The sequence below is a fragment of the Culex quinquefasciatus genome, chromosome 2, assembly GCF_015732765.1.
Source record: "Culex quinquefasciatus strain JHB chromosome 2, VPISU_Cqui_1.0_pri_paternal, whole genome shotgun sequence".
Taxonomy (NCBI): domain Eukaryota; kingdom Metazoa; phylum Arthropoda; class Insecta; order Diptera; family Culicidae; genus Culex; species Culex quinquefasciatus.
This window is the reverse complement of record NC_051862.1, coordinates 147,572,290-147,590,299: the sequence shown is the minus strand read 5'-3', so window position 1 is coordinate 147,590,299 and position 18,010 is coordinate 147,572,290. Positions and strand designations below refer to the sequence as shown.

General features: G+C 38.4%; 1 protein-coding gene across 1 annotated transcript in view; it reads right to left on the bottom strand.

Annotated features, from left to right (window-relative positions):
• LOC6043009 (zinc finger protein ZFAT) overlaps positions 1 to 18,010 on the bottom strand; it is a 155,230-nt gene that overhangs the window by 35,155 nt on the left and 102,065 nt on the right. Inside the window, 2 exon segments of the mRNA XM_038254872.1 lie at positions 15,573 to 15,902; positions 16,073 to 16,508. Coding sequence (XP_038110800.1) covers positions 15,573 to 15,902; positions 16,073 to 16,508 — 766 coding nt within the window.

Here is an 18,010-nt window from a genome sequence, read left to right as displayed (position 1 = left end):
CACCGGACGGAGAAAAGACCGCGAAAAGAGGTCCTGGACCCGGCAGTTCCTGCGGTGGTGCCCAACACGGGATGACCCAGGAATGGCCGGTGCCCCGAAAATTGCTGGACTCCTCTCGTACGCTTTTTTTGGTCGGACCACCTTTGTTGCTGCACTTTTTCCTGGAGGCCCATTTATCTTCGCGCCAAGCAGTAGAAACCGTGTGCGGCAGTCAGTGCCGGTGGCCACGTGGCCTAGCGATGCGGCGTTGAAGGAAAAATTGAAGATCCTTGCCGCGGCCAGAGCCGGAGTGCTGGTTACTGGGGGCGTCGTGGACCCTATACTCGGAGTGCAGTTTGGTAAGTGGTAGGGGGTCACACCACACACAACAGTGTCAAGTGTGGCCCGAACGGAAATGGGTTTTTGTTTGGAGGTTATTTTGTAACTTTTCGAATGCTGCATATATTCGTGGAATATTATTCAAATATTCCATTATTTTTCTTACCATGGTTGAAATTTTATTAAATCAGATTTTTTTTTCAATTTTTGTTTTATAATTTAAAATAATTTTGTTTTAATTTTTTGCATTTTTCGTTAAAAAAAATCCTTTTTGAGGAAAGCCACCCCAGAAAATCTGTTTTTTGAAGGCTGGAAAAGTTTCATACAATTTGCTCTCTGAGACCATAAAAATATAAAATTAGTTTTTGTGATACAACCGCACAAAGATTTGGAATCGGGGAAAATGAATTTTGTTCAAGTGGGCAATTTTCAACTTATGATATCTCGGAAACATCTTTCTTTTTTTTTGCAGAGAAAGAAAGATAACATTTGGAATAAAAATTGCATACATTTGGAGCAACATTTGAAAAGGGCGTATTAACATATTGACAGCTGGACAATGTTGCAAATTCCGAGACGACCGTTAACTATTTCACAAAAAATGCAGTGTTGGAAGGTAGCTGGGAAGACCAGCTATTGTTTATAATTTCGAAGATAAACTTACTAAGAAAGAAAATAGTATTCAATCACTCATTTTTTTTATTGTTTAGAAACATAAATCTACGTCGATCGCAACGTAATCAACAGTGAGCCAGTTCAATGATAGATAGAAATAGAGTTGTTATCGAGGCATAACCGTGTTCATAGCTTAAATCTGAAGTAAAAAAAATCAAACCATTTTCTATCAAAAATATTTGTCACTGTTCTGTTTTACAATTGTGCAAACATCAAAAAATATATTTTTCAAGATTATTAACAATCACTTGAAAAAATATTATGTGATACGCTTTTATGACGTTATTATCGACACTGTCGTGCTATCATGTCATACGTTGCTATTTGACGCTCCGAGAAAAACGCGTTTCTATGTTTGGCCTTGAATAAACAAAAACGAGAGCACGCAATGTAAACAATAACAAACAAGTTTTGTTTCGTTGACCATTCTGTGCATTACTCCGAAGATTGGTTGTATTTGGTTGCAAGAGTCCCGTGTTATAATTGAAAATGTTTACGGTAGTCGTGCTTGTTTTTGTGTCAAACGCGTTCTGACCTGAAATCCCTTTGTCAAATTGTCGCACTTACATCAATTTGAGTGACAAGAGAGCACGACAAGATTTAAACTTCTTTCATATGAAAAAAAAAAACGGAATCGACGTAACACCTAATAATGTGGCCCTCTTAAACCTTGCGGTTTCGTCAACGGATCCACAGGCGTGTATCGTTCTTTTTGCGACAAGACTCCGCCTCCCGGGTCTCCTAAGTGTGAAGGTATGGGCACGGGGAGAGGGCACCGAATACCTATATTTACACTTAGAATTTTTTGCGTCCGCCCCGGGATTCGAACCGGCAACCTCTGGATTGTGAGTCCAGTGCGCGGTCCGATTGATCCACACAGGCAGACTTTCATATGAAAGGTGACAAAAATGCACGAAGCTTTGGTTTTCATTGAATATCTCAGGATTGAAATCGAATTTTGGGGATCTGTGAAGGTCAAAAGGTGAGGCATTGTGAGCTGCACAAAATGACGTTCTTAAGAGCGAGTCCACGAACAAGGCATACCCCTTTGTATGGGACGTCGCTTGGACCTCATAAATCTGCCTGAAATTTTCAGGGGTTGTTTGTACATATAAAACTAGCATCTGGCCAAAATATGACCACTCTAGGTCAATGGACAGTGGGGCAAATCAGGACACAAAGTTTGAAGGATCAAAAACGTAAAAAATCTTTAAAAGGCTGTAAAATAAGTAAAATTCAAAGTTAATATGAAAGGGTTTAAAAAAAGCAACAAAATGCAGGTTGAAGCATCCCAATGGGTTGAATCTAAAGGAAGTTATTGGCATTTTAGTGAAAAAATAGCACAACTTTCAAACTCAAATAAAAAAGTGTTCCATTGAGATATCAACTCGATTCGACCTGCACCTTGTAGGGGATATCTGGAACTACCATCTGAGACTGAGAACGCTTTGGGTAAGGCAGTTTTACATATTAAATAGACACTTTTTCTTTTAGTCATTTTTTGTTTGGTAATAATTTTATCATATTCGTGTTCCTGAGACAATTTCACAATAGAAACATGCATAAAATGTTAATTTTCATCCATGTTAACTCTTTAAAAAATCAAAGGCAACAAAAAATTAAGAAGCTTTCTTTTTCTGGTGACATCTAGTATCCTTGGAAATGAATTGGATTTTAAATAAATGTGATTCGAAGATTTTTTTTAACTTTATTTTTTAAGGGTTAATATGGATGAAAATAAACATTTTTATGCATGTTTCTGTTGGGAAATTGTCTCAGGAACACTAATATGATAAAATTATCACCAAATAAATTGATTTTAGGGGTCCCCCGAGCAAAAAAATTAAAACCAAAAAATCACCAAAAGAAAAAAGTGTCTATTTAATTTGTAAAACTGCCGCATTTTGTTGCATGTCGTGACAGGCTTCCTGTTTATCCTTAAAATGGAACAGAAATGAAAAGAAAGAAAATGAAACTATTGGCACTACGCCCCCCGGGGCATGGCCTTCCTCTAACGTGGGATTTCTGCTCCAGCGCCTCTGACGAGACAGGAGAAACCGGGACCGACGTTTTACTTCACCATCCGATAGAAGCTCAGTGGATAAGGCGGGAATCGAACCCGTGTCTCATAGTATCATCGGGATCGGCAGCCGAAGCCGCTACCCCTGCGCCACGAGACCCACAAGAAAGAAAATATAGTAATCAAAATAAAATATAGAAAATTAGAGGACATATCAATTGATAGCCTTATTTTTTTAAATAATACAAATCGTTATAACAGATTTCTATACAAATCGTTGATTAAAAATGTTGACTAAAAGGTAACATTTAGAGATTTTTTTTGCACTGCCGTGTGTAAGCAGTCAACTACAACAAAAAGGATTATTTTTTTCAGGCAGTCTAGTTTTACTGATCTTAAAAAGTGAGACCGATTCACAAAAAAATCATTGCCTGTGAAATGTCAATCTATAGGATATGGAGAATATATAAATGTTGTGAAAAATTGTGGAGCAATTATTTTTACCATTTACAAACTCGATTATTCGAAGGCCTTGAAAAAAAATAACTTCGGATAATCAAATCACGAAAAACCTGTTTTCGCTGTCTTGATTTTGATTGTTGAGCTTAAGTAGGTATGCCCTCTAAACTACTGTAAAGTTATTTTGAATTTTTAAATCCAAGATGGAGGCCAAAACGGCGGTGATGAAGTATTGAGAACATGCGTTTTGTAATCAATCAACCATTCAAACTTGTCTAAAAAGGGTTTGCAGATATTGAATTTTAGCATAGCATTGGTGTCTACCCGTAGTTGCTACTCTGTTATTGACCAGGACCTCCAAGAATTACTCCGTGGACCACAGATGAAGAGTAGGAACCAATCATCACCACTTTGCAACTTTCAAATGTCCCTATCATGCTAGCCAATCACAGCGCCGGCCACGACCAGTGGTAAGACACGGGGGAAGTGGATAGGAATTTTAGTCCGATACTTGTATGATGAAGACCGCTAAATCAGCTGCGTCTTCGACAAAGTATCACATGAGGTTTGAGGGTGTTAGTAAGATGGGTGTGAAGCCAGGATTCACCGTGGTAAGTGATGCGGCCGGTCAAATCTATTTATAGTCCTTAATTCTTCGTATGTTCTTGGATTCATTTTTTTTTTGAAGCTTTCCAATTCGGTTCACCAAGCTTTTTGTGGTAAATTCTGGTCGTGTTGAAAGTTCAATATTCGCCTAACAATTATGCAACCAGTGTCCTTGAATTCAACTTGCATTCAATATTGCATTTTCCTGTTCTGAGGTTCACACAGATTCCAATCAAGTTTCTTGGATTCTTATAGCATTCTTAATCCTTCTAGTCAACAAAGCCTCGATGGTCTGGTGGTTAGCATTATTGTCTGCTGACCCAAAGGACGGGGGATCGAACCCCGCCGCGAGCTAATGAATTTTTCGTTCATATTAAAGTGTTCAGAATTATTCTTCTTTCCATAATTTCTCGATAGGGGCAGATGGGAATCGAACCCAGAACCTTCCGCTTACAAAGCGAACAGCGTAACCATTCAGCCACGCCTACCCCTTAAAAAAGAGTTTGCAGATATTGAATTTTATGTTAAAAATGAGAAAATGGAAAGGTAATTTTTTGTTAATAATTCGATTATCCGTAGTTCCATACAAACCTTCGGATAACCGAGTCTGGACTGTAACATGAGATGAGCACGTTATCCAACAGAAGTTTTCCAGAAACATTTCCCATCAATCCCAAATTTCACAAAACAAAAACCAGACCATCCGAACCTCAAAATGATTTGCTCGCAAGCGGCTTTGATACTTCCTTCCGCTCGGCAAAACCAGACGACGTTTAGCGACTATAAAAATGATGATAATAGCCGAAAGCTTTATATCTACACGTGTAAACGTAAAATGTTCCCACTAGGACAAAAGAGGGTGGTGGTGGGTGGCGGTTGCATGCTTAACTTAAGAGACCATTATTTCCAACCACTTTTTTTCTCTCACTTCTTTAGAACCGCTTTCCTTTTTGCTTCCAATGTTGGTGAGGCCGAAATGTTTTATTGCACAAACATAGGGAAGATTTCTGGCTGCAGATCCTTGCTGCAGAACTGGACCGTAGAGCGCGGACTTGGCGCGTACAGGACGGGGGGGATTTCGAATCCACTGGACACACTTGAACTGCAGCTGTGGTTTTGCGACGACGACTACGGCGACTAGGCAAAAGGCATTTATTTTGATAGGTGAAAAAATATTCTTATTTTAGTTGACCATAACATAAATGTCTATAAATATTTGGAATCCTGCACCGGTGGATCTTCCCCCGGTCACGTGGTAGGCAGTATCTAAAAGTAATAATAATAGATTTTCTCGGTGCGCGGACCATTCCGGAGGAATTCGGAGTGACCATTGCTGGAAGCCGAACCTACACGAAGAAGGCCGCAGGAAGGGATATATTTCACAGCAAATTTCTAGCACTGTTCGATTGAATACTTTTATCTTCCTCTACACACAGCGAACATGATTTAGTACCATTTGGAGCAACTCTGCTACGCCGCCGCCACGGCATCGGCGGGAAATTGCTCAACAGGAAAAGTGAAAAACGGTGACCGCACCGCAGGAGGGGTGGAAAATGTGAAAAACTTTTCGCCGAAATCTTCGTTGACGATGTATCTGCATTCCGCAGGAATGTGTGGTGGATGCGGCGATTGAAAAATATCAACACCTTTCTTCCATTGAGATTTTTTGGACTTTGTTTCGTGCTCAGGAATGCCCGCGCCGTTTGTCTGGACCAGTCCATAAATGTCAACGTTTGCTGGGGAACGACTGTCCAACTTTTATCGTAACGCATTATTAATGGAGTCTAGTCAATAATGACGACTCGGCGGAGGACGTGTCCTTGGGTATAAATCTTCACCGCACCGCGACCAGCGATATCGAAGCACTTGTCATTGGCACTCGGAACCTGCCCAGGAGATTGGCCGGAAATCGGATCGTCGGAGATCGGGCTGGATGGACGGGCAGCCAACCAACCGTAAACGCGGCCCGTGTGATGGTGTGGAAGAGTTTTTCAAGCGAGCCGTGAAATATCGGCAGCTTTATGGGTGGCCTCGAAGGATGACGATGACGATATCCTCGAACGACGGGGTTGCATCGACTTGCAATTGGGAGTCCATACAGGCCGCCAGGATGTGTATGGATGTGCGGCAAAGGAAGCAGTCGTAAATCGCCAGAAACAAATCATTCTTATCTTGAAGGGTGATGGGAATGTGCGCGCGTTGTGGATGATTCCATGGGTTTGGAAGACATCATAGATGAACGAGGGGTTCATTTCAGCTCGATTTGAAAACGGGTTTTGAGCGGGATGATAGAACTTCGTAAAGCTTAGATTTCGGACCAATGTTGGATCAAGATGTTTGCAGTCCAAATGAGAGATTTTTTTTAGAAACAAGGAACAAGGAACAAGAAACAAGAAACAAGAAACAAGAAACAAGAAACAAGAAACAAGAAACAAGAAACAAGAAACAAGAAACAAGAAACAAGAAACAAGAAACAAGAAACAAGAAACAAGAAACAAGAAACAAGAAACAAGAAACAAGAAACAAGAAACAAGAAACAAGAAACAAGAAACAAGAAACAAGAAACAAGAAACAAGAAACAAGAAACAAGAAACAAGAAACAAGAAACAAGAAACAAGAAACAAGAAACAAGAAACAAGAAACAAGAAACAAGAAACAAGAAACAAGAAACAAGAAACAAGAAACAAGAAACAAGAAACAAGAAACAAGAAACAAGAAACAAGAAACAAGAAACAAGAAACAAGAAACAAGAAACAAGAAACAAGAAACAAGAAACAAGAAACAAGAAACAAGAAACAAGAAACAAGAAACAAGAAACAAGAAACAAGAAACAAGAAACAAGAAACAAGAAACAAGAAACAAGAAACAAGAAACAAGAAACAAGAAACAAGAAACAAGAAACAAGAAACAAGAAACAAGAAACAAGAAACAAGAAACAAGAAACAAGAAACAAGAAACAAGAAACAAGAAACAAGAAACAAGAAACAAGAAACAAGAAACAAGAAACAAGAAACAAGAAACAAGAAACAAGAAACAAGAAACAAGAAACAAGAAACAAGAAACAAGAAACAAGAAACAAGAAACAAGAAACAAGAAACAAGAAACAAGAAACAAGAAACAAGAAACAAGAAACAAGAAACAAGAAACAAGAAACAAGAAACAAGAAACAAGAAACAAGAAACAAGAAACAAGAAACAAGAAACAAGAAACAAGAAACAAGAAACAAGAAACAAGAAACAAGAAACAAGAAACAAGAAACAAGAAACAAGAAACAAGAAACAAGAAACAAGAAACAAGAAACAAGAAACAAGAAACAAGAAACAAGAAACAAGAAACAAGAAACAAGAAACAAGAAACAAGAAACAAGAAACAAGAAACAAGAAACAAGAAACAAGAAACAAGAAACAAGAAACAAGAAACAAGAAACAAGAAACAAGAAACAAGAAACAAGAAACAAGAAACAAGAAACAAGAAACAAGAAACAAGAAACAAGAAACAAGAAACAAGAAACAAGAAACAAGAAACAAGAAACAAGAAACAAGAAACAAGAAACAAGAAACAAGAAACAAGAAACAAGAAACAAGAAACAAGAAACAAGAAACAAGAAACAAGAAACAAGAAACAAGAAACAAGAAACAAGAAACAAGAAACAAGAAACAAGAAATTTTAATAATATTGTTTGCAGACGTTTTTCGAATAGCTATTGGATATATTTTAAAGGGGAGGGCAATATAACCACGATCGACAGCACGCTCAACAATCTAACTGCCGAACTCGAGCACCACGTGATTCCACAACAAACGGTGTAATCCTAAACCGTCCAAGTCACTGGTTACTGTATAAACTAATATCATTTTAGAAGTCTGGCACCAAGTAGATAAATTTGAAGTACACACGACGTGTCCCGTGTCACCCTCAGTCTCTAAACGTTCAAAACTTGGCGCGAGATATGACGCCATCTTTCTCTTTGTCTCATGGTCCACGTGTCTGTTTCGGGGGATACACGTGTGTGTGTGTGTTTGCATGTGTCCTCAGGAGACCCCATCGCCCTCTCCCCGCTCGCTTGTATTTGTGTGTATGTTTCAAGTTCATTCTTCTCTTAATTGGTGCGCTTGTTATAGCCATACCGAAGGCAGTCAGCAACCCCCGAACAACCCCATGCCTTCCTCCATTGTGCCACGGGGCAGCATCCTTCAAAAAAGGCCAACTTCTGTGGTGGTGGAAACGGGGGTGGACAGCATTACACGCTACCCCTTTCGAAATATATGATATTAATATGACAGTTCGGGGTGATATACACTGGAAGTGTGCATATATTACAAGTCTCTGCTGCTCCAAACTCAACTAAAAACTCAACTCCTCTCCGGCCAAATTATGTTGAGCTACGCGAGAGGAGGTGGAGGTTACACAGGACGGCGCGGTGGTTCGTCCCTGAAAGGATGTAGGTTTTAAGATTTACTGCGCCTCTACCCCTCTGTACCGCTACACCCGAGGACATCAATGAGGACACACACACACACCCTCCGAATGCCCGTTGCCGGGGGAGAATGTGTATGTGTTTTGTATGGTGGGCGCTGATGGTAGGAAAAATTTATCGAATAAATTTTGGCAGCATATGCAGTGCCACCCTCTCCTCTCTCAGCACATGTGTAGGATTTCCACCCCCTCCCGACTTGGAGCAACAACAAAAAGAGCTCGAGCTCGATGCATGCCAGTTGGAAGTAATTACATATTCATACTGTAATTTAGGAAAATGATATAGTTAAGATCTGGCGGTGACACCTTTGGAGAAGTTATGGTACACCGTGTAGAGATGTTTCGTTACCTCTAATTTTTAAAAGAAGAATCTATGGGATACTATTGAACCTAAAAGAAACAATATAGTAACTTTTCCAAAACAATTGGGATTCGTTTTTAAGTATTTGTGAATAATTATTTGCCCATCCTTGGCCCATCCACTCCTTATTTCCAACCCAAGTAACATTTTTTTCCAGGAGTTCTACAAGAGCTCTTCAAGATAGCTACAGCGTAGCAGTTTGTACCGCGGTAGGATAAAACTCTCTTCAAGTACTCTTCCAAACTCCTGAAGAAGTTTTGAAGAGAATTTTATCCTACCGCGGTCCAAACTGCTATGCTGTAGCTATCTTGCAGAGCATTCTAGTTGTAAATCAGGACTATTCAGAACAAAAGGTTACGCTCAATGTACTTTTCACACACAAATTCAATTTTGTCAAACTACCCTCATAGAGTTTTAATTTTTATTGAGTGAACACAAGAGTTTATGAAGCAAGTTCTGGCACTTAGAAAGATAGTAATTTTTAAATTGCATTTAAAATAAAAATAACATCATTTTCAAATTAAGAATTGGCGGTTAAACCATAAGTATAGCTTTGTATACATTAATAGTCCATTTAATTACCATAATATATGTAACTACGAATAATAAAAACTTATTTTATTGACATGAAAATTATTAGCAGATTTTTATTCTCGATTTTTTTCATATTTACGAAATAACGAAAAAAATCAGCAAAAATTGTCTCATTTGTAACTACAATATCTGTCATTCGACATGCCGACATGGACAAAGAAGCTAGAGCTTTGTTCTAGAAAGTTGTGTGAAATTGACTCAATAAAAAATGGTTAATGTTTCTTGATAGAGTTGCAAAAATCCTCCAAGAGATCTATTTATTTTCTTTGGCTTTATCTGTGTTGAACACAGTTTATATTGCTTTTTTTAAGTTCATGAACCGTTTGATAAACTGCTCAACTGTTAAACCCGTACAAGCTTGATGTTTAATTAATCGTCCTATCATTTAACCTTTTTTCGAATTTTATGGTTACTTCCATATAAAACGCCAAAAATGTTGTTTTTAATATATGTTTATAGAACAATAAAATATGCATTCAAACCTATAATTTAAATAAATAAGAAAAAAATTGGTTATATCATTTCCGAGATAAAGCTATAATTGAAATAAACAGTTTCAAAAGTGAGTTTGCTCAACATTTTCAAATAGGTAACCGTGTGCATGACGAAGCTGACTTTTGAGACGATTTTCAAGTAGTTTATTATTTTAAAAATGGAAGAAAATCTGTTCACGTTTTCCATATAAAAAATATTTTGAAGCTTTTGATTTTTGTATTTTCTCATAAACTGAATTTCGAAATCGGGTTTCGCCATGCACAAAGGTACATCTTGAGAGTCTTCACTTCTAATTTCAGTCTATTTGGTCAATCCGATCTCAAGATATCATGTTTTGTTTTGTTTGCGAGTTTGGCAAACGGCCAAACACGAAAATGTGCGATTATGTTTGTTTGTCATAGTCTAATACCTCCTTCAGTGACTCTGAAAAAAACTCAAGCTTAAATTGTCTGTTACTCACTTTAACCATGAAATATCTTCATGAAACTTTCAGGAGTGATTGGAAAATCATCTTTTGGCCTGTTTTGATGGGCGTTATCATATCAGAATGTTTAAACTTTCAACTCATGCAAAAAGTTTATAGTTTTGTGATAAATTGAGAAAGCTATGCAGGACACAAAAAGGGGATCAAGGCTCTCCACTCTCCTCTAAGGTTACTCAAGTTTACTGTTGAATCATGAATCTGAGTTTTAATCAAAAGTTCTCTGTGTACTTTTGAGCTAACTTTCCAACAAAGCTTTGACAAATGTGCCACCTCCAGGCTAATTATAGCAGACGGGAGGGGACGAGCAAGGGTTGGACGAATAGCACAGCAATATCAATAAAACGGTCAACTTTACGACAGTCCACCGGAACGGAAATCCAACAACACTGCTCTCTGTGGCTTCTCTCGCAAATTATACGCCACCGTCGTCGTCGATGTTGGCACAAAAGCTGCTCCAAACCAAGCCCCGGTCGATGTAAATAATTAAATATTTTTATATCCTTACACCATACTTTACGGCTGTTTAGATAAGTTTCTCCCCGCCCATCGATGGGCGGCCAGGATGGAGAGCATGGACCATTGTGTACCACCATGACCAGCGGGGATGGATCCCGGAGCAAAAATTGTCAATACGACAAGACTGATCCCTCCGAAAACCACGTGGACCACGTCGTCGTGCAAACCTGGATAAACATAATACAGGCAAATTACTATTACTCGGTGTGTGTTCCAGCAGGGTGGCTGGAATCCGTCGGTCAGGCAAACAGAAACCTCAAATTCCCTGCACAAACATCGTTGATCCAGAATGTGTACCTGGGCGCCGTCCATTGGGGCGTTGGGCACCCCGGGAGCGCGGATCCTCATGTCTTGGGTTTCGACTAAAACAACAATATACCACCATCCCCAGCACCATCATCGCCGTAATTTCCAGTGGCGGTGTTTTGTTCGTAATCCATGACTTGGCATCTCATCGTCTCACACATTTTGCATCAGAGAAGGTGCCATCAAGTGAGAGGTCAGGTGATTTCAAAGTGTTCCAGCGAACAGGTGGGAGACCCCTTGGGCCGTGTGTTTGTGTCGATTTCAATAAATTTATCGACGTAACAAGATTCATTGTAAGTGGTTTCTGGTCGTCTCTTGTGTAGGGTTTTTTTTTCTTTCGTATGTCCTATTGATTCACCGGAATAAGCTTAAGCATTAGCTGGTTACGGTGTGTTTAACTAACTTTTAAATTTAAATTTTTAAGGAAATGTTCGCTCCACAGCATAGCTATTATAAAACGAAATATTCTTTTTTTTAACTTATATTTATGATTATTCAAAAGATTTTTCGGAAATTCACCGTGCAACTCCCTGCCAAGCCAGTTGAATCCAGGTGAGGTCTGCGAGTTCTATGTCCAATATAAGCACACACTCTCATCCGGAATCGTCGGCTATAGTGGCCAGAGGAAAAGAAACGGCACAACCATCGTCAGAGCTCAGCGAAGCAAACCGATAAAATGCAAAGTTAATTACAGAAAATCTAACGTAATTTGTGAAAATAGCTACTTGACTTGATAGATTTACACAAAAGTGATGGTTTCGCTACGACCTGCATTAGTTTTTGCTCATGGACTGCTCTTTATCGTTGGATTTTTTTTTCGTTCTCTGCTTGCTCTGCGGAAAGCAATCAGGACGCGAGGGTGGAGGTCACATTAGTGTGACCGTGTGTGTGTGTGCCCAAGTGGGATCAATACATATATTTATGGGGGTGTATGTCTAGAACGTAACGGCCGAGGTGGAACGATGGGTGCTGTTCGGAAGTGTCTAATACCGACCAAGTCTTAACGATATTATCATCAATATTAGACGAGATTAGTGGAATTAGCGGTTGATGCAGCGATTGAGGACAAATTGGGGTGATTTTTTCTGCACTTATAGTGTTTTGATTCACTCTTCTTGTGATGTTCAACCATTTGTATCCTAATAGGCCATATCTTCGCGTTAAATATTCTGAGGAATTTAAATTTTCTTACCTTTCGTATTTCTTTTAGGAGCAAGTTAGCACCATTCTCTATAGGGACCATCCATAAACCACGTGGACACTTTTTTGAGATTTCAGAACCCCCCTCCCAACCCCCTCGCCCTTGTGGACAATTTCCATATAAAACAAATATTTTATGAATGGATAGTGAACAATCACTGAAGCACTGCATATGAATCCGGTATTTATATAGAGTGAAACATGTTTTATTTTAAATATCAAAATCCGAAAAGCGGGATGTTGGAAAAACTTGTTTGCTATTACACCCTAATTTAATGAACTAGGACGAATCACATTTAAGTTTAGAATTTAAAAATGATTTAATGTAAATTTCCATGCAATTTGCATGTAAATTAACTTTATTTGTTATGATACTTTTTGGTACATGAGAAATCATGTAATCTCTATAATGTTAAAATATCAGCATTATTACAACTTCTAAAATGCTAAAATTGAGTAAATAATAGATCAGTTGAAAGTAAGTAAGTTGTTTAAAAATTGAATAAAGTAGAATAGAATTCCTAACCTGCAAACATATGAGATGGAAAATGCACATTTTATTTAAAGTTTTTGTTTCCCTTTTCCAAACATTTCCAAAAACCAAAGGTAAATATTTATGCTAAACATACACCCAACTGGCAGTCGCATGATTGTGATGCATGGCGGCATGAAAGTATATCAGAATCTGCATGAAATCTGTCCTCATGCATTTTTTGCGATATAGGGGTATGACATTTTTGCCCGTTACCGACAATTATCGACATTACCGACGGCTTTTTGGTTGTATTTCACAAAAAAAAACACTTAGCAGAACGAGGATTGAACCACCAACTTCTTGGTTATTGATCCGACACGCTACCACCGCGCCATGGACGCTTGATGAAAAGTGAGTGAAAGAGCACCAACATATGCTTCTCTTGGGAGTGTTGCTCGGGGACGGGCCAGCTTTATATGTGTTGGTGAGAACTGCAGATCGCTGAAATAGGGGGATGGCGTCGCTATTTTTAGACCACATTTTCCACTTTTTCTCATCGAAACCGACTACTTTATCGACATCATTTTGCTGGGCGAGATAGGACGCCGTCTATTTTAGACGATGACTCAGCACTTTTACACTCTTGCGCTTAAGATGTAACGCCACGTCCCTATAGGGACGTGGCGTTACATCGTGCTGCCACCTGGTTTTTTTAAGCGCAAGAGTGTAAAAGTGCTGAGTCATCGTCTAAAAATAGACGGCGTCCTATCTCGCCCAGCAAAATGATGTCGATAAAGTAGTCGGTTTCGATGAGAAAAAGTGGAAAATGTGGTCTAAAAATAGCGACGCCATCCCCCTATTTTTACACGCGGGCAAAAATGATCTACGGGCTTGCTGCAAAAAATGTTATAAAATATGACATTTTCTGCAGCAAATCCAATGTTGCAGATTTTGAGATATATTTTTCCTTTGGGTGTAGTAATATTCTGAGGAAAAAACTATAACGACAAATTGTATACTATTAGAAATTTTCTCATCTCATCTCTCAAATCTCATTTTCAAACGTAAAGTTTTGCATTTCTATTCAAATTGTACATTTCTGTACAAACAAAGTTCGATGATATATTTAATATCACAGGAAAACGGTTTGTTTCATTAAATTATTAATATTCTAAAGAAAATTTGAAGGTAGCGGTACTGTAACAATAAATAAAGCTTAAGCAAGAGAAAATGGGCGAATAAGAATTATGAAAATTTGAACTATTTTTTTCTAATTTTAAAGTTTTAGGTTACTTTTTCACAAAATTCAAAGTGTTAAACAAAAGTTTTAGGTTACTTTTTCACAAAATTCAAAGTGTTAAACAATAGCCTCGTCAAAATCGAGCCTACGCTACATAAATATATAAAACACTATTTTTTTCATTTTCTGACTTTTTTTGAGGGACATCAAATGCCCACTTTTCAGAAATTTCCAAAACAGCCAAAAAATCATTGACGAAGTTATGATCTTTTGAATCAACACTGATATTTTCAAAAAATCGATATATTGGTCCCAAAAAATTTTCAACTACATTTTTCGATGTTAAATCGAATTTGCAATCAAAAAGTACCTGAGTGAATTTTGATAAAGTGCATCGTTTTCAAGTTATAGCCATTTTTATGGTAACTTTTTTGAAAATAGTCGCAGTCATTAATTTTTTTTTATTTTAGATTTTTTGAAAAAATCGGAATTGATTGAAAAAAAGCATAACTCGGTCAAAAATTGTGTGCCTGTTCTGAAAATTTCCGAAAAGTGGGCATTTGATGTCCGCTTCAAGATATCAGAATATAAAAAAATAAAAATAGATAAAAAAGTGTTTTTTTTTTGCAAATCAAGTTTTAGTGACAAAAAGTGAAATTAAAAACCACAAAAAAATTTACCGTGTATCATTTTATTTTCAGTGTAGTCCTTATCCATACCTACAAATTTGCCGAAGACGCCAAATCGATCAAAAGATTCCTTAAAAAAAATACAGATTATAGAATTTGATTTATTTTGTATGGACAGCTGCCAAATTTGTATGGAAAATGATATGGACAAACTGTTGCAAAATGGCTTCTTTGGGCATACCGAAACCAAAGGCACCAAAAACGTTTTACAAAAATACAAAAATTAAAATTAAAAAAGGTCGATTTCGTGCAGAACTGCTCAGTAGAGGGGTACGGTCAAATGTTTTTCAAATATCAAATGAAAGGTTTTTGTGGTTTAAATTTTCCTTTTCATGTTGAGTTTTCCTCAATGAATGGAAAACAGAAAAAATAAGTGCAATAATTACATATGTTTACAACAGTTTCAAATGAATTGATCTAGTGTTATTATATAATTTTATTATTTTATTTTTTGTTTTTGATTTAAAAATAGAAAGACAAAATAGTAGGGATGCAAATACAACTATCGGCAATAGCTTTTTTGACAGATAAAAATTTTCCGATGGGTCTGGTTTCAGAGCGTATGAAAAAAAAAATCTGGGTGTAACAGATAAATACTAAAAAATCCAACATAAATTCCTCAATTCAATGAAATGCAAAAAAAAAAGAAAACACTCACCTGTTACCGAACGCCTTGCCGCACGTTTCACAGACGAAAAACTTCCGCTCAATCACGGGCACATCGTCGATGGTCATCTCCGACTCCAACCTCACAGCGGCGTGAATGTTGTCCACGTGGTTCTTAAGATTCGCCTTCCGCGTAAAGCTCATTGGACAGAGCTCACAGGGAAAGATCCGTTCGTTGGTGTGCTGGCGCAGGTGTGCCCTGAGGGAGGCCCTCCGAAAGGGTTTCCGACAGAGGGAGCAGGGAATCTTGGCCGTACTGGCCGTGTCGACCTTTGACGAGTGCAGAATACCATGGTACAAAAATTCCGCTTGTGATGAGGTCCTGCGAAATGGAAGTGCCGTAAATGGAACCGAAAAATTAATGAAGGAAAAGAGAGAAAATGAAAATTTTCCGCAAAATTAGCCGAGGTCAGCGGGAAATTGGTAAACACATGCAGTCGGAGAGGGGAGGGGAGAGTTGGGAAAGCTGAGTGGAAAAAAAAGGAAAAATACCTGAATGGGCATATTTTACACTGCCAGGAAATGTCGGAGCCGTCGTCCGTGATGGTGCCAACAATTTCATCAACGTAAACAGTATTATTTTCGGACGCATTATTAGCCATGGCGAAAAAGATTTCTGCTGACGTGGACACGGCCCCAACACTGGTGGTGACAATATTATCATCACAAGTGGAATTTGATGCCGAGGTTATCATGGTCGAGGACGATGCTGGGTCGAAGGTTGTGATGGTGGTGGTGGTGGTGGTGACAGTGTTGCCAGCCAAGTGATGGGTCTCAATTTCGGGTGTCGATTCTGGCTTCTCTGCTACCGTTGCGACTGTGGTTGATAGCACCAAAGTTGTTGTTGGTTCTGATGGTTCAGATGGGATGGTCGGCAGAAGGTTGGTGTAATGGTCCATCATGGTCATTGCCGGCATGGTTGACAGAGCTGGAATGTGTGTTTGTGTGTGTGTGTGTGTGTGTGTGTGTGTGTGTGTGTGTGTGTGTGTGTGTGTGTGTGTGTGTGTGTGTGTGTGTGTGTGTGTGTGTGTGTGTGTGTGTGTGTGTGTGTGTGTGTGTGTGTGTGTGTGTGTGTGTGTGTGTGTGTGTGTGTGTGTGTGTGTGTGTGTGTGTGTGTGTGTGTGTGTGTGTGTGTGTGTGTGTGTGTGTGTGTGTGTGTGTGTGTGTGTGTGTGTGTGTGTGTGTGTGTGTGTGTGTGTGTGTGTGTGTGTGTGTGTGTGTGTGTGTGTGTGTGTGTGTGTGTGTGTGTGTGTGTGTGTGTGTGTGTGTGTGTGTGTGTGTGTGTGTGTGTGTGTGTGTGTGTGTGTGTGTGTGTGTGTGTGTGTGTGTGTGTGTGTGTGTGTGTGTGTGTGTGTGTGTGTGTGTGTGTGTGTGTGTGTGTGTGTGTGTGTGTGTGTGTGTGTGTGTGTGTGTGTGTGTGTGTGTGTGTGTGTGTGTGTGTGTGTGTGTGTGTGTGTGTGTGTGTGTGTGTGTGTGTGTGTGTGTGTGTGTGTGAGAATAAAAATATAGGTTATCTTGGCATTAATAAGAAATGCTACAGCAAAATATGGTGTTATAAAAACATTTAGTTAACAAATATCTGCACAAAATTGTTTAGCGATGATTCTCCAGAACTTAATAGGGATAACTTTATTGAAAGGCACATTACATTCTCTAATAGTTCTAATCATTTCCTACAAATTTGCCAATGTCACAAAATTCCTATGGAGACTTGTATGGAAAACCCAATGATGCTAAATGGCTTCTTTGGTAATTTTTCACGCAAAAATTCAAATTTTCACGCCGACCTTAATTAAAATACCAAATTTCACGGAGATTTTAGGACCATGAGAAACTATTAAAATTGTAGATGATCATTTTTTAGTACGTACTTTTTGGACTTAACATTTTTAAACATTGTTTTTTTTTATTTAAACACACCTCAAAACTTTTTCAACAAGCACTTCGGAAGCAGCTGTAAAAATAAAATAATACAATGTTGCATGCCAAATTTAGCTCTCACTTTTTTAAGGCAGTAAACAAATGATTAACCGCAAATTTTCTGAACTTTTCAAAACAAATATTTTCAGAAATGGTCACTCATGGTCACAATTTTTAAAAATCGAATAACTTCAAATATTTCACTGAAATCAAACTTTTGGTGGCTATACAGTCCAGACTCGATTAACGAAGGCCTCGGAAAAATTTCTCTTCGGATAATAAAAACTTCGGATAATCGAATCACAAAAATTTTTTTTTTCGTTGTCTAATTTTTGAATGTCGAGCTTAGGTATGACCGCTAGACAACGCCAAAACGATTTAGAATTTTTAAATCCAAGTAAAAAAAAAAAAAAAGATGGCTGCCAAAATGGCGGTGATGTAATATTGAAAAAATGCATTTTATTTTTAAATAGGCAAATTCGACCAAAATGAGGTAGTACAGTATGGCCC